We start from the raw sequence: 20,146 nt of genomic DNA on the forward strand, positions 1-20,146 counted from the left end.
ATTACTGCAGAGCTGCAAACTACATGATGGGCGCGTCTGTCTTTGGGGTCCTGATTCCAAAATAGTGGCCCTGATCATGTTAGGGAGAGATGAGAAGAACTTGTATTTATATAGCGCCTTTCATGCCCTTGGGACATCCCAAAGTTCTTTACAGCCAATTAATTACTTTTGAAGTGCGGTCACTGTTGTTATGTAGGCAAATTTGGCAGCCCATTTGCGCACAGCAAGATCCCACAAACAACAGTGCGATAAATGACCAGATAATCTGCTTTGGTGGTATTGGTTGAGGAATGAATGTTGATCTCACTAGGAGAACTCACCAATTCTTCTTCAGATAGTGCCACGGAATCTTTTACGTGCACCCAAACAGGCAAACAGTCCTCGGCCTAATGTCCCATCTGTAAGACTTTACCTGACGATGCAGCACTGCCTCAGCAAAGCACTGAAGTGTGAGTCTAGATTATGTGCTCAAATCCTAGACTTAGGCTTGAACCCAAAACGGTCTGCCCCAGAGGTAAGATGGCTACCACTGTGCCAAGCTGACACGCATAGAGCAATAATCTATGTATATTGTACTAAAGTTCTTGCGAATGCAACAATTTCCTGTCCACATATTTCATTTCCTGTTGTCACAATTTTCGGCCAATATTTAACATCAAAAATGACTATGCAATCAGTTATAATGGGAATTCCCGATGTAAACAGATCCTGATGGCACTGTAGCTACAGGCAACGGCCACTAGGTGATGATGTAGCTCTACTGTAACCTGTACAGTCCCCGCCACATATACCGTCCATGCTTACCACGGGCAGCCGCCTATATTGGGCAAATGGCACTAACCATTTGGCATTACCATAGGAGTCAATTACAAAGGCGCAGCTTATAACGTATTAAGCGCACCGACTATATCGGGCAGTTCAGTAAGTACTTACCCTGTACTTACTGATTTAAAAGGCGCTGCTGATTTTAGCCAAAGTCGGGTCTTCAAGCAGTTTGAATCAGCTGTTCGCATCTTGTTAAAGTGCGATTACCTCAGCGATGAGATCCTGGATGCATCTGTTAACAGTTAGGAGAGGCAGTTGCTAAGTGAGATTTCCTGTTTTTTGAAAAATATGTTGGTTATGTTTGAGTTTTGGGTTTACCGTCCACCGTGTAAAGCGGGCAAATCGCGTTAACACCAACGCACCTCCTATAAGCGGTGGGGACTGTAGTTGCAGGCAGTGGCCACTAGGTGATGATGTACCACCAAAGCCTCTGACACACTGTGGTGTGATCATCTGGTGGTATTAATAATATAATTGCTGTCAGTACTCAGCTGGTCAGACACCATCTGAAAGAGAATGACTCTGACAAAGAGGTTCACTGGAAACATTATCCTGTCTTTCTGATCCAGGTGATGTGTATTTCTACCATTTTCTGTTTTTATTTCAGATTTCTATTGTTCACTTTTTTTCTTTCCTTTTTACCCCAGGCTAATTTTAGTTTCTTGTTGAAAATCCTGGGTTTGGATACCAGCTGTTCAGGCAAGAGCTGGACATTAAACCACTGGAACTTTTAATAATATTTAATTATGCCTTTAGGTTCCTTTAAGAACCGATGGAGTTCTGTATAGGTGTACAGTTAATGGAGTGAGTAGACTGGACTCTTGGCACAAAATAAAATCAACAAATTTTAGCTGACAGCTGGCTTAGAGATTTAATTTATAGTCAAGGAGCAAACTGTTCCTAACTTAGAAATCTGAGCTGCAACATTCAGTCTTCACAAGTTTCCCTTCACTTCTAATAGTTCACCCAATCTATTCCACAGTTCTTGAATTTAAATCAAAGTACCACTTCACAAAGAATACTCCTTTTCCCCCTTAAAATTTGCCCAGAATAGTAATCCAGAGGTAGAAATTTCTATATGTGCTCTTCCTATGATCGTATGGCTTGTCGATTTTATTCCTCTGAGGTCCAATCTCCACATGTTGATCTTTCAAACACTGGTCCATTTGCATTGAAATGATTTGATGCAAAAAGCACAAATAAAGGCAAAAGTCAGGTCTATTTGGTACTAAAGTAAACTGTGATTTGTCGCTTTACTTGAAGGTTTATGTTTGGACCTGAATGGTTCGGATGTGTTTTACTTTCCTCTGAGAGTAAGAAATATATTTCCAGTAGGCATGTTGCTGAGTTATTAATTTTACAACTTTGTGTTTAATGTCTAACTTTAGATTTCTCTGTACCAAAGACTGTTTTTTACCCAGAGGAAGGGCATGTAACCTGTGCCAAGATTTCTGCCAGTACATGCCGTGAGTTGACAACTTGGAGGCGTATACTAGTGGCGTGAGATGAATTGATCTCTAGTTTTGTCACAGTTTGCCCTCCTATCCTGTTGGTAACCATCTGGCCTCTCTCCATTGCTTTTCCTGATGGAAAAGTTGAGATTTGGAACACTCCATGTGGGGAACTTGAGTTCCACCTCATAGTGTTCCAACTAATGTTATGCACTTTGTTACAGAGCAAATCAATTTCATACGGTTATTTTTCCCCACAGGAGGTGACAATGGTGGTGGTGGGGTGGGGGGCGGGGCGGGGGTAGTGAAAGCCCTGCCTGTCTGTGCAAATGTCTAGTCTTCAAATATGTAGGATGTAAGTTTGCTTATCTCTTTGTGAAGTACTGTTTCTCTCCCTTCCATTCCCATTTCCAAAATTTGGCCTCTGCTATTGCTCGTGTGAATATGATCATAAACGGAAGGTTTTTGGTGAGGACAGGTTTACCTCCAGTACACTGGAATATCATGTTTTAGTGTATTTTTAATGATGTCTCTGTATTCCTTTTCACTAGATGTGGATGAATGTGGAGATAGCAACGGTGGATGCCAGCAGATCTGTGTCAATATGATGGGGAGCTACGAGTGCCGATGTCGGGACGGATTCTTCCTCAGTGACAACCAGCACACCTGCATCCTGCGGCCTGAAGGTCAGACTCCATCATCTTTTAACGTAAATGTCATCTGATTGAAAATAAATTGAAGTGGTTTCACTTCGATTTTACATTACCTTTATTTCTCATAATTGCTTCTTCACAGAACTGATCTCTTCCAAAGAAACAGCTAGCCCTTGAATCTGACTGAGGGAATGACTGTTTGGCGGCTGCACTGGGTCCACTGGCCAAAGTGTTGTCCAGTTACCTCGGGGCACATAAAGACCAATGTAGGTCTCACTTTTCTGTAGAAAGGATCTGAGAGCAGACAGCCAAAAACTTCCACTCTGTCTCTATAACCAGCCCCTCGTGAGATGAATCTGCAAGTGGTACGCTTGTGGCCAATATGAAGAGGGTATCTACAGCTTTTCACTTTTGGTTGAATAAATAAGGAGAAACTGTTTCCACTGGCAGGAGGTTCGGTAACCAAAGGGCTCAGATTTAAGGTAATTAGCAAAAGAATCAGAGGGGAGTTGAGGACAATTTTCTTTATGCAGCGAGTTTGTATGATGTGGAATGCACTGCCTGATAGTGTGGTGGAAGCAGATTCAATAGGGAATTGGATATATACTTGAAAAGGAAACATTTGCAGGACTATGGAGAAAGAGCAGGGGAGTGGGACTAATCGGGTAGCTCTTTCAAAGAGCCAGTACAGGCATGATGGGCCGAATGGCCACCTTCTGTGCTGTAAGAGTCTATGATTTGGTTATTGTGCTACAGAAGCAACCTATTGAAATGCTGCAATTTTACTAGGATTTGACTGTGAACTTCCTTTGACTTAGATATTGTATAAATGCGTAGGCTTCAAGGAGATCCTGAACATTTACCTGAGGAAGGAGAGAATCTCCGAAAGCTTGTGAATTTAAAATAAAATTGCTGGACTATAACTTGGTGTTGTAAAATTGTTTACAATTGTCAACCCCAGTCCATCACCGGCATCTCCACATCTTAGATATTGATGTCACCTGTAGGTCTGTTTGTGAGGAACATTACTTTACAATTTGCCCTGTGGGAGGAAGCAAACACCAATGGATTAGATACACCAAGCATCAGTTTATGATTGTGTTGGATGGTCCTCCTAATCATTTATTAATGAGCTGTTAATACCTTAGCAAACAACAGTTATTTAGTTGAACTGTTGATAACCAGCCTGTTACTTTGATGCTGAAAGCATCTAAATGGCAGCTCAGGAAGCAGTAGTGCCCAGTTTTTTATAGGGGCAGTCTGCCCCTGATTTGCATCTGGCACTAATAGAAGAAATCTGTATGCAGAGCCCTTTGACATCCATTTGAATGTCATTTACATTTTTGCGCCCTCTTCAGGTGTAGTCTGGTGCAGGCACCAGAAAAGCCATAGAGAAATTTCAGCTGCAGAAGGGGCAAAAGGATTAGTGCTCATTTTTCCTCGCTGTGGCACCCATTTGTCAGGTGGTATTTGTCAGCAGGGCCCATACTTTCTTCATCTTATCAAGAAAACTGAAGCCATTACGGAACTCCATGCCCTAGCCCTTGATTCCACCCCCCCTTCCCTGGCTGTTTATTCAGACTGAATCTGATGATGCACAAGCTCAGTGTTCAGTTTTATCCTGAGGCTGAGTTTCAAGCCTCACACCTTGGCCATCACCAAGACTGCCTGTTTCCACTTTCAAAACATTGCCTGCCCACACCCTTGCCTCACTCCCACTGTTGCTGAAACCCTTATCTATGCTGCCTTCATCTCCAGATCACCTTGATTACTTGAACATTCCCCTCGACGGCCTCCCAGGTTTTGCACTTCATAAACTGCATCTCAGCTGCTCACACCCTATTGCACGCTATGTCCCACTCCCCCATCACTATGCCCTCACTAACCTCCATTAGCTTCCCATCTCTCGACACTTAGAAGTCAAAATCCTTATCTTCATCTACAAGTCCCTCCACAGCTTCAGCGCTCCATATCTCTGAAATCTCCTTCAACCCTGCTCACCAGTGTGCCCTCTGCTTTTCTGACTCTGGCCTTCCTCATTTTCCTCCTTCACCCTTCTTTCTGCTCACCTTTGCTTTCAGAGCCTTCAGCCATCTCAGCCCCACACTCTCCCTACCCTTCTGCCTTGCTAACTCTATTTCCTCCTTCAAACGCATCCATAAAACTTAGCTCTATGACCACGCCTTCAGTCACATCCCTCAATCCTTCTCCCATCACAGCTCAGTGTCTGATAGTTGCCCTGTGAAGTGTTTTGAGACATTTTAATTACCTTCTGAACTTGCAGTAATCCTCACAAAAACTAATGTTTGTTGAAAAGAGCACCAGTTATTTGGTGCTTTTAATCCACTCATCTGTAATACAAACAGAATGAACTATCAGCGTCATTGGACTATCCAGCTGATCCCAATCACAAGAAAACCTTCTCAAGTCAAAAGTGAGTCGTCATATTGCACCAGCATGGAATAAACTGTGGGTTTCACCAATGGGAAGCTGATGCACTGAATCCTTTTCTGTTTTAAAGAGGCTGCATTAAAAAAAATTCCCTCAACATTTTATGAATGCGATGTCAAATTTGTAGAAACTTCCAATTGCAGTAGTCCTAAACTCCTGGAATTAAACCCAATTTTTAATGCGTTTAAATGAGGCAAATCAGTAGTTTGTCTATAAGAGTGTGATATTTCTGGTAGCCATTACAGAGCAGTAAAACTGCAAACCTGTAGATTTGAGTAGAAGAAATGAAGGGAGGCCATCCAGACAGAGAAAATGTCTTGTGGAGTTGCAATTGGCTCTGCCCCTCGCCACTGCCCAGAAAGTCTAGAGAGTCAGCGTCTCTCTACCTTTGGGCAGTTCAGCTATTTGGACAGCTCATTATATGTAAAATATAGTGATACAAAATGAATAGGCCCTTATACTTTAATGAAACCTCAAATTCCTAATGGTTTTTATAGCCTCTTGTAATGATATGTTCTGGGAAGCTGTGATTATGCTGTGATTTATGCAATACTATAAAAGCCACCTGCATAATGACTGCATAGTAGCAGAGTAGAATGTGGGAACATTATTTTTTTATTCTTGGAAGTTAATAAAATACTGAGCTCCTGCTTATGGTTTTCAAGTGATTTGCTACGACTATATTTAAGAGTAAGTTCTACATTCTCTGTTCAGGAGTAAGCTTGATGTTTGGATTTTCCTGTTGTTAATTGCTATGGTATTAAATTCCTATGAAGGACGAGCTGTTTTACTTATAAACACATTGTACATTAGCTGTAGTACAGCCATTAACCTGAGATACCCTTACACCTTTCCGTCCTGTAGTCTGCAGCTTTAATTAGGTGTTTAAACACCAGTCATATAAGCCCCCAAGGGGTTTAATTTCCCCTATTTAATGTATTCACTTAAATTCCTTTGCCCTCGATTTTAATGCAGTTGTTAAGCTAATGAAGGAATTTTACACAAGTACGTTAACCTGTGCATTACTAAAGGAAATTAAACCCTAGAATGTGTAGACAGCCTACTCCTAAATGACAGGAATGGGCAAAATGTCCTCTTTAACACTGCAGTTAGGCTTAAGATATTTGTATTCAGATACATTTGTTTTGGCTTACCAGAGGTCATTTTATGCTTTAAAGGTAATTAAAATGTTGACAGCACAGTGGCACTGAACTACAGCACTTGTTGCCATGACGCAAAGCTGAACACAAGTTCGAGTCCAGATCCGTCCAGTTCTAGATGTGAACCATGTCAAGTGGGGAGGTGGCTTCTCCCAGCAGGAGGGAGGAATAATCGGTGGGCAAAAGTCATGCCTGAGCAGCTATAAGTAGCATTGATGATGGGTAGAGAGCAGGCCTTGCACATATGTAAAGATGTTTCCATCTGTGGGGGAGTCCAAAACTAGGGGCCATAAATATAAGATAGTCACCAATAAATCTAATAAGGAATTCAGGAGAAACTTCTTTACTCAGAGAGTGGTTAGAATGTGGAACCTGCTACCACATGGAGTAGTTGAGGCGAATAGCATAGATGCATTTAAGGGGAAGCTAGATAAGTACATAAGCAAGGAAGGAATAGGATATGTTGATAGGGTGAGATGAAGTAAGGTGGGAGGAGGCTCGTGTGGAGCATAAACACTGGCATAGACCTGTTGGGCTGAATGGCCTGTTTCTGTGCTGTAAATTCTATGTAATATGCTCTTGGCCCCAGGCATTAGGCAGGAAGATGAAGAATGGGGGGCTAAAAAATACAAAAACTGAAAGGGAACTTATCTGAACATGTCCATTGTAGTCAAGTGTTTGTGGCACTGATCTAACCATGGACCTGGGTTTGAATCCAACCCATACTGATGGGATTAAAATCTCATGGTGCTGACCATAAGGACTGTACTTCACAATTTTGTGACAAATTTTAGTTTCGGAAAAAATTAAGATTATAGTTGCCTGCTAGAGAATACTCAAACTGGACTTGATTCAAACCTCGAAACCTCGGCCCATTGCTGAAAGGACATTTGAAGCCCACTGACCCATCCAGTCCCTGTGCCACATAAATACACAGACCCCTAAGTGCCAAGAACAAAGCTGAAAACCAACAATCTTTGAGTCTTAATGTTGCTGAAGACGTCCAAGGGCAGTTGGAACTGGTAATTGTGCAAGTTTTTGGAACCATCTTAAGATTTTCTTTTTGAACATTTAAAAGTTCTCTTCTATAATGAGTTATGAATGTCTCCAGTATTTAGTTTTGGCCATAGGACTTTATATTCACTGGGTGATTTCAATTTATTTGAGTCAGTCAATTTTTTTCCTGTGCAGTAATCTGGTTGACCTCTTACTCAGTCATATCAGCAGGGACCACTGGAGTGTGGGGCTATCTGACCATTGTCTTTGATCTTCTTGCCCCCCACCCCACAACTTTGTTTTAAGGTATGTCCCCCTTTCAGTCATTCCTCCATCAGAGCCATTTTCCAACTCCATGGATGCGCAGACAACCTGCTCCTCAACTTCTGCTAACCCCACTTGGTGACTGCCGCTCACCGTTTGGCTTCCAATCACGTCGCTTACCTCTTCAGCTGGACTTTCCTTCGCTGCAGGATGACGCCCCCTGAAAGCTACTACAGCGCGATGCATTTTTCATGATGGACTTGTTTGAGTTTACTTTGAGCAGCTGTTTGAAATTAATTAACTTTTTAAAAAAAAATTACGCCGTCGTGCATCTCTGTTTACAAACATCTGTTGCGACGGTATTCCCATAATTTTCACAGGATGTAGAGCACGCTTTTAAATCGTTGACATGGTTGTAGTTAATGCCCTTTGTCACTCTCTTCCCTTAGTATCCTGCTGCACACGGTTTGCTGTACTCAGTACAGTGGACTTATTTTTCTTTAAGTGTCAGCTGTGGCTCAGGTGTTGGGAGCACTCTTGCCTTTGAGTCAGAAGGTTGTGGGTTCAAGTCCCACTCCAGAGGCTTGAGCACAAAAATCTAGGCTGACACTCCAATGCAGTACTGAGGGAGATGAAAACCAACAATGTTTGAGTCTTAATGTTGCTGAAGATGCTAATGTTGAAGAAGTCCAAGAACAGTTGGAACCCCTCAGATGGATTTAAAAGATCCCATTGCACTATTTCGAAGAAGAGCCGGGGATTTCTCCCAAGTGTCTTGGCCAATATTTATCCCTCAACCAACATCATTAAAACAGATTATCTGGTCATTATCACATTCTGTTTATGGGATCTTGCTGTGCGCAAATTGGCCTTTTTTTTATTCGTTCATGGGATTTGGGCATCGCTGGCAAAGCCAGCATTTATTGCCCATCCCTAATTGCCCTCGAGAAGGTGGTGGAGAGCCGCCTTCTTGAACCGCTGCAGTCCGTGTGGTGAAGGTTCTCCCACAGTGCTATTAGGTAGGGAGCTCCAGGATTTTGACCCAGCGACGATGAAGGAACGGCGATATATTTTCATGTCGGGATGGTGTGTGACTTGGAGGGGAACGTGCAGGTGGTGTTGTTCCCCTGTGCCTACTGCCTTTGTCCTAGGTGGTAGAGATCGCGGGTTTGGGAGGTGCTGTCGAAAAAGCTGCCGCGTTTCTTACATTACAACAGTGACTACACTTCAAAAGTACTTAACTGGCAAATTGCTTTGGGACATCCTGAGGTTATGAAAGGCGAATATAAAATGCAAGCCTTTCTTCTTTATATACTGGGTGAAGCAGAATATTATTTTGAAGTCCTGAAGATGGCAGGAGTCTTGTTGACACTGTAGTGTTACAGAGGCCTTTCGGACTCCTGAACTGTCCCTGATGATTGAACAACATGTGATTATTACCTAAAAACTCTGACCGGTAATTAGAGGTTTCTGCTACCAGTGGAAGTTTCCTATTGTGGTTTAAATGAACATGGTGGGCATTGCTTCACGGAGACAGAGCCGCTAACTGACAAACATCTCACAACAGCCACACATTTTGATGCTGCAGTATTCAGCAGTTGCTGTAAAATATCTTTTTCTCCTATTGTATACATAGGAGTTTAGGGGATTAGGAACAGGAGAGTAAATAACGCAGCTCTGCAGTGCAAGTACACAAAGAAACCACACTTGTAGATAGGAGTTAGAGAAGTCTATATGACTACAGGAAACCCAAGGATAAAGATGGGAGGGGCCAATAGCTGATCTTCAGTGTAAAAAAAATTATATCTTTGTAATGAATGACACTGGAAAGAAAATTAACATTAACAGAGCAGGGACTTTGGACTGATTTTTGGCAGCTTCAACCCAGTTATATTGGGCACTCCTGCTGTTGGTTTCTTTTTAGGATCTTTAGGTCCTGGCTGGCTGAGGTAAGCACCTGTGTTTTGGCAGGACAAACTGGTGGCTGAGGGGGAGGGGGAGCGGGCACAGACTTTGTTACAGGCCTCTCGGCCCTGCCCATCTTCTCAGCAGTTCTGCTGTACTTTTGCTTTCTCTTGCCGGTATCTAAAAACTCAAGTCAGTACAATATCCTTTCGAGTAAACACTTACATACATCCAAATGAGTGCTGAGTGATTGCAGTAAAAAGTGCAACTGAAGCATTTATTATGTCCTGGATACGGGATGGATAAGTGTTTACATCTGGGAACCCACACAGATCCTATTTATGCAGCTCTCTTGGTCAAGTGGCTGAGGTCATTGTGTCTTTTTCTCTCTTTGTTTTGTCCCTTAGCCCCAGTCACTCCCATCTCTATGTTGCATTTCCTCCTGCATCATCAGGACACAACCTGCTGATAGAGGTGCTTATCTGCATTGCATAATTGCCCTGCTAAGTTTTTCCTTCAAACTAACTTATCCAGTCGACTGCTATTCACCAACCTGAGCTACGCCTCCTAGTATAAGGCACATGTAGAGGGGAAAAAAGCAAAACAAGGCAATTTTTTTTTTAATGCATTTTTCAGCATGTCTCCTAGGTATAGTGAGACTCCTGTTTGACTCCAGCTCAACAATGCCAATCCTAATGAAATCATTATCTAATTTATGTTCACAATATGGCTACTTCCACCATGCACTGGGCACGGCTCACGAGGATGAAGGATGGCAGCTAAATTTTAGGAAGAGACTCTTTGGATTGTGTTCCAGGAAAACAGGCAGTGACCCCACAAATGGGGGAGGGGGGCTAAAGAAGTTCTCAGTGGACTGCTCCTGCCCAACTCTGACATGAGCTTATGGTAGATACCAGACCAACTATTACAAATAATCAAAAAATTGTTTTTTCAAAAAGAGATCATTATTATTCAAGGAGTAAGCCCCACAACTCCTTTTAAAAATTGCATTTGAAACTCTGGGAGAGTTGTGCTTTGTTCTGGAGTACAAAGAAGATGCATGCTGTTAATTATTAGGGTGATGTATCATCGAACACAGGATTACCCCGGGTTAATACAAGGTGAAAGCAAGCTATTTATTCTCAGTGATGGGACACTGTTCAGATTCAGAGATTACTCTGAGGAAAGTGTGCTGCTCAGATTCAGTCTGACAGAGGGGGTGCTGCTCTGGTTCAGATATTACTCCGAGTGATAAGATGAGGCTCTGGTTCAGAGATTACTCTGAGGGGCAGAATGAGGCTCTAGGGCAGAGATTACCATAAGGAGACTGCTGCAATATTTTGTTTGGTGACATTGCTGTAGTGACCCGTTCAATTAAGACTTGTTAATGTTGAAGTTGTGTTTGTGGAAGGCTTGTTTTATTCGGCATTCCGTAAGCAGTCATAGCAATGATAAAAAAGACTGGGACAGATAGAAGATTTTGGATAGGTGGACTCTTCCAACAGCCAGAACCCATCTCTTCTATCATTCAATTGATGCCATTTCACATCAATCCCTATAGTGGGTCTAATAAACACTTGTTATAGCACAAATTTAAGCAGTATTTCTCTTTTTTCCAGAGGGGGTCAGAGGGTTGGTTGGTTATTTTTCTCATCCCAATCTATAAATTTGCCCCACGGACCTTCTGCCGGTCCAGAGACGCCATTGCTGATGTTTTCTTGTCATCAGCAGTATCATTGTATGCAGCTTATTTTTAAACCTTGCCTTTTGCCAAACCGATCACCACACGAGCGTTCCCTCCTCACCGCCCGCCCCCCCCATCCGCCACTTAAGGATTTCACGTTGAACTTGTTCCAATGATGGGACCTGTCAGGGTTTGAGTTGACTGGAGCAGATCCAAACAATACATCAGCAGCAAAAGGTTACGTCTGACCTGCAGTATCCCAGATAATGGTGGCTAACAGAATGCTACAGATTTTTCAAAAGAACGTGAGATGCATCTAAAACTGTGGATCTGTCTTTTTTGTAGTGATAAGGCTGGCACATAATGTAAAATGTGTTTCCAACCTGTGCTTTTGGACCATTTGGAGCTTGCTTTGTACTAACAATCTGAAGGTTGTGCACTTCCTGTTCCCTGTATTGCTGCATTTTCTGTTCGTCTGACAGTGCTTTTTATCAAAGTCTAAGGGCAGGAAGCTGAAGATAAATGTTGTCTGACCTTATTTAATGTAAGAGATCATTTCATTGTGTTTTTACTGGATGTGTGCAATTGCATTTGTTGTTAATTAGTGGCATGGACAATAAGGCAAATTGGTGACAGATGTGAGACTGACAAATGCCAATTATGACTTTAAGCCTGGAGGATTGACATTTCTTTGAACTTTGCAGAGCAGGGACATATTTTCCATAATCTAATGTTTACAATAATGATAACTTTCATAAAATGAAATGCTGGAGCAGACAGGAATAAATTAAGGAAAATGTAACAATGTCGCCTTTGGAAAACTGAACTACCATGTTACATTTTTGATCCATGAGAAACAAAAATGAGGCACAGGCTGTTGATGTGTTGAAGTGTATCTGATGGGGAGATGCTTCTGATAATCTGGTACTTCTGAAGTATCAAACTAGGGCACCATTTCAAGTATTTTTGTGGTACCATTTCTGCACAACTTAGAACAGCGATTGGAACAATGGTCAGGTTAGGGAAGATTTTATGCAACTTCATCTTCAGATACTTTGCAGCACATATCATGAGCGGTGCCAGGGTGATTAGCATAGGCCTGTTGGTGGCTCAGGCGCCAAACTGAATTGATTAATATTGCCAGACTTTACATCTGTACTTTCTGAAGTTATGGAAGCTGCTGTTAACTCTAAAATGATCTTGCTGCTTTGAAAGTTCAAGCCTAATCCATGATGGCCAGCATAGGTATCTGCAAGGCTATTCCATTAGTGGTGACCATTCTCATGTCACGCACATCTCGAATACTGTTCTTGCACAAGTCTGTGTTCGTGACTAATTTTCCTTTCATGTTGATCTAATTATGCTGTAGTTGATGGCTCATCCTATGAATTATTGCATCAATTCAGGCATCCCCTAGTGCTCTGTCTTCCCTTCCTTTCTGTTTGTTTTCTACATCAACAACTTGCATTTATACAGTGCCTTCAATATAGAAAAATGTTGCAAGGCACTTCACAGAAGTGTAATCAGGCAAAAATGGATGTGAAGCCAAAGAAGGAGATATTAGGAGGAGTGACTAAAAATTTGGTCAAAAAAGGTGAATTTTAAGGAGGTCTTAAAGGAGAGGGAGGTGGAGAGTTAGAACTTTAGCAAGAGAATTTCAGAGCATAGGGCCAAGACAGCTGAAGGCATGTCTGCCAATGGTGGGGTAAGTGGAGTAGGGGAAGCATGAGGCCGAGTCGAAGGAACATAGAGCTCTCGGAGAATTGTAGGGCTGGGACAAGGTGACAGAGATAGGGAGGGGTGAGGCCATGAAGGGATTTAAATACAAGGATGAGAATTTTAAATTTAAGGCATTGGAGCACCGGTATCCAATTTAGGTGAGTGAATGTAGGGGTGACGGATGACTTGGTGCGGGATGGGATACAGGCAGTAGAGCTTTGGATGAGCTGAAGTTTATGAAGGCTGGAGGATGGGAGGCTGGTCAGGGGAGCATTGCAATTGTCGAGTCTGGAGGTGACAAAGGCATGGATGAAGGTTTCAGCAGCAGATGCCCTGAGGCAGGGACGGAGCGGGGCGATGTTGCGGAGGTGGAAGTAGGCAGTCTTTGTGATGGAGAAGGTATAAGGTCGGAGGCTCAGTTCGCAGTCAACTAGGACGCCGAGTTGCGAATGGTCTGGTTCAACCTGAGACAGTGGCTGTGGAGGGATATGGAATGCGCAACGAGGGTACGGAGTTCGTGGCAGGGGTTGAAGACGATGGCTTTGGTCCTCCCAGTGTTTAACTGTTAATTATAAATATCAATGTCTTCCTCCATTTATCATCCCATCCCATCCTATCCATTCTTTTACTGATGATTTCAGTCTCCGCTCAATAAATTCCTTTTAGATTGCACATCCTTCATGTACACAACTTCCATTCCCCTCTCAGCGATTAAACCACAACCACTTGATCCTTCCTGCATCCTTTGGTGCAAAGAAGATTTAGTTTCTTTCAATTTTTAAAAGACACCATTTCTTCATGTTTCTTGGAAGCCGAACCAACAGCCATCACCTCTTACCTTTTGAGATCTCCATTGTCTGTAGTCTTTCATCTGTTGACAGTCTTAACTGATGTCTGCCAGTTGAAAGTGTTCTAACATCAGTCAGTTTACAGTTCCAAGTCAATAATTCTGAATTAAATTGCCAACTTCATCAGTGAGGCACAAGCATAGCTTGTTTTGGGGGAATGGAGATCATACTGGTGCAGTGGCAGTTACTTTTCTGAAAATGTGGGCTGAAGCATGTTATTAGGCTGTAGCATTACCCTGCGATAGTAACATCCATGGTAGAAGGAGAGGGTAGAAAATCGTTGTGCGCAACAGATTTAAAATGAATAGGCATCTCCCCTGAAGAAGAGAATAGCAGAGAGGAACTGAGGTAAGAGATAAAAGTTGGATAATCATCACATGAGCTGGAATCTGTAGAAATTCCAGCCAGGGGATTGACAGACAGCTCTCAGGTGGGAATTTTAAAAATATATAATTTAAGGACCAATGTAATCACTTTGGTAAGGGATTCTCTCTTTCATTGAAGAAAGCAACCCCAGCTTCAAGGTGAACACAAATCTTTAAGTTTTAATGTTTTTGCTGTTTATACTTTGCTTTCATTTAGAGCTCCAATAATTTGTTTTCTGAAGTCATGTCGACCCTACATGTTGCATTATAAATGAAGGTTCTTAGTTACTGTGACTTTAACATGCGGCACACCTTGAAAAGAATTTACAAAGTTTCTCTGCAGCTGCTGTATCTGACTCCGGCGGTTAGCTGAGTCTTGTTCTACTCTCTGTGATTGACGGGTGTCCCAGAGTGTGCAGCTGGCTAAAAATATTACTTGATTACTAAATCATCTTAATGTGAATTTATTGCATGGCTATTGGATTTCAAATTCAATTCAACCAATGCCAAGTACTAGACTCATATAAAAAGATGTGTTTTTGGTTAAAGTTGTCCCAATAGGAATATTACATCCTGTACTAATTGCTGATCATTCATTTTTATATGTATGCAATATTACATTCATTAAAAATGTCCTTTGAACTGAATTCAAAGCATTTTTGTTACAATTGTGGTAAAATATACCGGAACATTTTAATGTCCATTTTTATATATTGCTGCTGTAAGTACTTAACTGATTGAAAGTAGTGGTTGGAGTTTTGTTGAAGAAGAAGGTAAGCACGAGTACCCCTAATATAAATGGCTGATGTTATCTCTAGCAATGTGACGGTAAGGATATTGTGAGGTTGGAGATACTCGCATTTTCATTTTGCTTTTTATTTTCTCCTAAACCCCCCCCCCCACCACCACCACCATGAAGATCAGCCATTTTAAGTTCTCGTACACAGCTGGCAACTGCTTCAGTAGAAATTCCACAGATAAATATCCAGACTAGTCATATTGCCAATCACGAGGCAACCATAATTGAGTATCAACTGAATGTGTTGTAGTGTTAGGCTGGTGTGAAATTTTGATGGTTCAGACACTTCCTTGTCGGCATCCAGGATTTTGCCAGAAGCCAATTTGCATGATTTCTATTTATTCTTGGGATGTGGGCAATGCCCACCTCTGGTTGCTGTGAGAAGGTGGTGGTGGGCCTTCTCCTTGAACCGCTGTACTCCTTGCAGGATGGTGTTTCTACATTGGCGCTAAGTATGGAATTCAAGGATATTGATCCAGTGACAAAGAAGGAACAGCGATACATGTCCAAATCAGAACGGTGGGGAACTTAGAGGTGATGGATTTTCAAGTGGTGTGGAAGTCTTGTGATGTAATTGGACGGCTCCCATGTGCCCGTGGACACCCAAAATGCCAATATCTATGAGGAGTGGCAAACAAAATTTAAAATAAAGCTATCTCCAGCTAGCTGTGGTTGATGGGAAAATATGCAGTCGAGTGAGTTATCTGCATCATGTTGCTCCATGGTGCAGAGTGCCAGGCTGCCTCCAGCACAACCAGGTATCAAGTTCTGGTGCTCATATCACCCGACCTGTACTGCAGTGTTATGGTTCCATGTGACCCTTACAAGCACAGTTGAGTTTTATTTCTCTGAATGGTACAGGAAAATAACATAGACGTGTCACAAACAAAAAGTGCCATTGACCACAAAAGGCATTACACTATTGTAAACGTTCAGCCATCCTGTTTGTCCTAATTCGTTTTATCATACTATCAAAGTGAACAAATAATTTCAATCAATAGAATTTTCTGTACACAGCAGCATTAAAGTTATCCAAGGAATAAAAATTATATACTATCATTTGCATATTATCCAGCCCCCTCAATTAGCAATTGCCCAACAACTTGAAAGTGCCTTTAACAGCTACTAAGAAAGAAATCTACAGATACAGTGACACAATGACAGAAAGAGGGATGGGGCAACTTAACTGGTCTCAATTCATCAACAACAACAACTTGCATTTATATAGCGCCTTTAACAACATAGTAAAATGTCCCAAGACGTTTCACAGGAACATTATCAGCCAAAATTTGACACCGAGCCACATAAAGAGATATCAGGACAGGGGAGGTAGGTTTTAAGGAGAGTCTTAAAGGAGGAAAGAGAGGTGGAGGGGTTTAGGGAGGGAATTCCAGTGCTTAGGGCCTAGACAGCTGAAGGCGCAGTCGCCAATGGTGGGGCAAATGAAATCGGGGATGCACAAGAGGCCAGAATTGGAGGAACGCAGAGTTCCCGGAGGGTTGTAGGGCTAGAGGAGGTTACAGAGATAGGGAGTGGCGATGCCAAGGATGAGAATTTTAAATTTGAGGCATTGCTGGACTGGGAGCCAATGTAGGTCAGCGAGCACAGGGGTGATGGGTGAACAGAACCTGGTGCGAGGTTAGGATACAGGCAGCAGAGTTTGGATGAGCTCAGGTTTACGGAGGGCGGAAGCTGGAAGATTTCTCCAGGTTTACCGCCAACCTGCCACCAAAGTTACAGCAGGAGATTGGTAATTCTTACCCATATCTATGAATAGTCAATATAAGGCACTTTTGTTACTACAGTAACATTTGACGTTCTCTGTTTCTGAAGTTCTTATCCCATAAAGGCTCGCTCTCTGAATTTACTGTGGGCTGTTCCATCTTTTACAAGATTAGATTCCAGTGCCAATACTTCTATGTAGTTTTAATATTTGATTGTTCCCAAAGTCACAGCTCTACTAAATTCTATTTTATTACACATTCATCAATCATTTCACAAACTAGCATTTGCTTACATGAGATATTATGGCAATTGGTCTCCATTTGAGGCCAAGCATTGTTGCAGTAAATCACAGCTCCTTTACACAAAGGAGCTCCATTAATTAATCCTTTAATCCTTTGCCTGCTCGAAACAAACTGTTCCAAGTTCTGCACCTGGCAGGAGGAAGCCTGCATTGGCTGGAGGGGCCCTGTAATGAAGTCGTGATACATTTTAAAAGTCACAAAGGAAAGAGCACTCACATCAGAACAGTGCCCTCGTGGAGTTCAGGCGGTTGTCATGTCTGACCATGGTAGGTACAAGCCCCAACTCACCTGATCACCTTGGAAGCACACTCAGAGAATCAACTTCAACTCCTCTGGTGGGGGAATTGAAAACGAGGGGGACACAATCTTAAAATTAGAGCTCGGCCATTCAGGAGTGAAATCAGGAAGCACTTTTTCACACAAAGGTTAGTAGAAGTCTGGAACTCTCTCCCGCAAAAGGTTGTGGATGCTGGGACAATTGGAGCTTTCAAGACTGAGATCGATAGATTTTTGTTAGGTAAGGGTATCAAGGGATATGGCGCTCAGACGGGTAATTGGAGTTGAGGTACAGATCAGCCATGATCTAATTGTATGGCACAACAGGCTTGAGGGGCTGAATGGCCTACTCCTGTTCCTATGTTCAAGTTCTCATTTGTGTCTCCTGCCAGAATATTCACGTGCTCGAGAGAATCTGAACTCGTAATATAGTTGAACATTGACTGTTGCACTCAGTGTCCCAATATTATTAGAATCTGACAGTTTATAGTTTGCCAGCAAAGAGTGAGTTCAGAATCATTTTAACTCAGTCTGATGTGTTGGCCGATGATGTTAAGTTCAGAGGGATGATTTCCTCCATTTACTCAATGTATTAAGAGTGGTGGAACGGAAAGAAATAGTCAAATTGCGAACTTTTTTTAAATCAAAAAGAAAAATGTTCCTTAATATTATATGAGGCTTTGGCACAAGTAACTAATTGAGGAGTGCAAGCAAGCAGTGTAGAAAACTAGTGTGAGTGTTATGCATATGGGGATGGGGGTATTTTACTGTGTGTACGTAGGTTGGTTAGCAGGAGGATATCAGTGCCCAGAATATTTCTTTTTAGACTAAAGTTTATTTACCTTTTGCGTAGAACGGCTCCGTTCAGCTGAAAATTAATTTCCAGATTCCTGTCAAGTGACCTTGACAGAGGTAATGAGGGAGAGAAGATTACACACCCTTGGAAAATTTCATAAAACATGGATCGTGGCATTTGATGCCCCACTATCCCATTCAACATTTGATCTAGGCTATTTGCAAAAGCAATTAGAGGGACGGCGAGAGTAAATGTCTGACTGGCCTTAGAACTGGGCAGTAGGTCTTGTAGCCTTTCACCCCAATCTGACACCCACCTGCTGCAACCCCTCCGCCATGTTGAAGGGGTGAGCACACTCTCAGGTACTTTCAACCCAATCACAATTGCGTTTACACACAAAGGAGGCAAAGGCCGCACTCCCTGGTCATCCTATGGACCCATGTCCATGCTCAAGATTGATGACAAAATACTGGCCAAGAGACTAGTGAAAGAAATGTCCCTTTAGAAATTGTGCATCAACACTAAACATTACTGGATGCAGTGAGATTGTACTTTTTAGCTGTGCGGTTACAGTAACTTTGCATTAATGGTGTTATCAAGTCAAGTAATATGTGCATACAATTAAAGCACTAGATTATCAAGACATCAAATTGTACAGCTCTCTGCGTGTGCTGCAGACTTTGTTTTTCTGCGTAAATGTGATATCCAACAGAAGGCTTTTTAGCTTAGCCATTCTGAGTCCTTTGCAGCCCCATTTTAACTCTGGGCCATTTTTCAGTGGGTGAGCAGCAGCGTGAATTAGAATCTCACCCGCTGCTCTAGAAATGAGGCCTGGGGTATTTTAACTCCTGGACCTCATTTGAAGCCCACCAGCTGACTTCCTGGAAACCACCCACCGAGACCAGATGAATGGTGGGATTGGTTGCCAGGGTCGGCCTGCAGAGGTCGCGTGATCTCGGGGTGGGGGGTGGTGGGGAGGCCAGTTCTGTGGCAGGGTGGCCTCAGCTTTCCCTCTGGGGCTCTGTAGAGCACACCCGCTACACCTGGCCCCACGAGGAAAGTAAAGAAAAAGATTTGAAAAACTTACCTTTTCTTCTGGCCACTATTCACTTCTTCACTAGATTGGCCGAGTGGGAAACTCACTGCCACTTCTCGCTCAGGCCACCGAGTTAAAATTGCAGTTGGGTCCCAATGATGTCATTGGGACCCAACATGAACATGTTAGAAAGGACAGCGCCGGCTTTGAGAGGGTTTCCTTGCCGCCTTCTCAGTTGAGCAGGTAAAAATTACTATTGGTCGGTTCCTGACATCTCTGGGCCTGGGCGGTTTTAACTGCCCACCTACCTGTCGGGCAGGTAGGGTTAAAATCGCCCCCTTTTGTCTTTTATCCAATGTTTTTTATGTATGGTAGTGCAGTTGAAGCCTCTTGTTAAGCAGGGTGCAGAATATGAAAGTGGCAGGCCAGACTGTGCCATTGGATTTTATGGTGCAGTTGCTTCTGATGCCTTGTGTTAACAGGGAAGCAATCATAGCCTATTGACTATGCTAAATCTCAAATCCTACTTGTTGCTTTTACCCACTGTAGCTGTGATCTATGTGCAGTGTATCTCAGAAAGTACTGCCCCCATCCCCATCCCCATCACCAACCAACATCACTAAAACAGATTACCTGGTCAATATCACGTTGCTGTTTGTGGGAGCTTGCTGTGCGCAAATTAGCTGCCACGTTTCCTACATTACAGCAATGACTATATCAAAAGTACTTAATTGGCTTTACAGCCAATTAAGTACTTTTGATATAGTCATTGCTGTAATGTAGGGACGTCCTGAGGTTGTGAAAGGCGCAATATAAATGCAAGGCTTTCATTTTCTCCTCTTATGGAGGATCTGACTCACTGATCCAAGTGTCTTTCCTGTCTTCCAGTAC

General features: G+C 42.6%; 1 protein-coding gene across 2 annotated transcripts in view; it reads left to right on the forward strand.

Annotated features, from left to right (window-relative positions):
• LOC137344412 (signal peptide, CUB and EGF-like domain-containing protein 3) overlaps window positions 1-20,146 on the forward strand; it is a 286,841-nt gene that overhangs the window by 136,551 nt on the left and 130,144 nt on the right. For both annotated transcript variants that reach the window (XM_068007356.1, XM_068007358.1), the window contains one exon: window positions 2,828-2,962. In XM_068007356.1, the coding sequence (XP_067863457.1) occupies window positions 2,828-2,962 (135 nt within the window). The remainder of the gene's footprint in view (window positions 1-2,827; window positions 2,963-20,146) is intronic.

The sequence above is a fragment of the Heptranchias perlo genome, chromosome 27 (genome assembly GCF_035084215.1).
Source record: "Heptranchias perlo isolate sHepPer1 chromosome 27, sHepPer1.hap1, whole genome shotgun sequence".
Lineage (NCBI taxonomy): Eukaryota > Metazoa > Chordata > Chondrichthyes > Hexanchiformes > Hexanchidae > Heptranchias > Heptranchias perlo.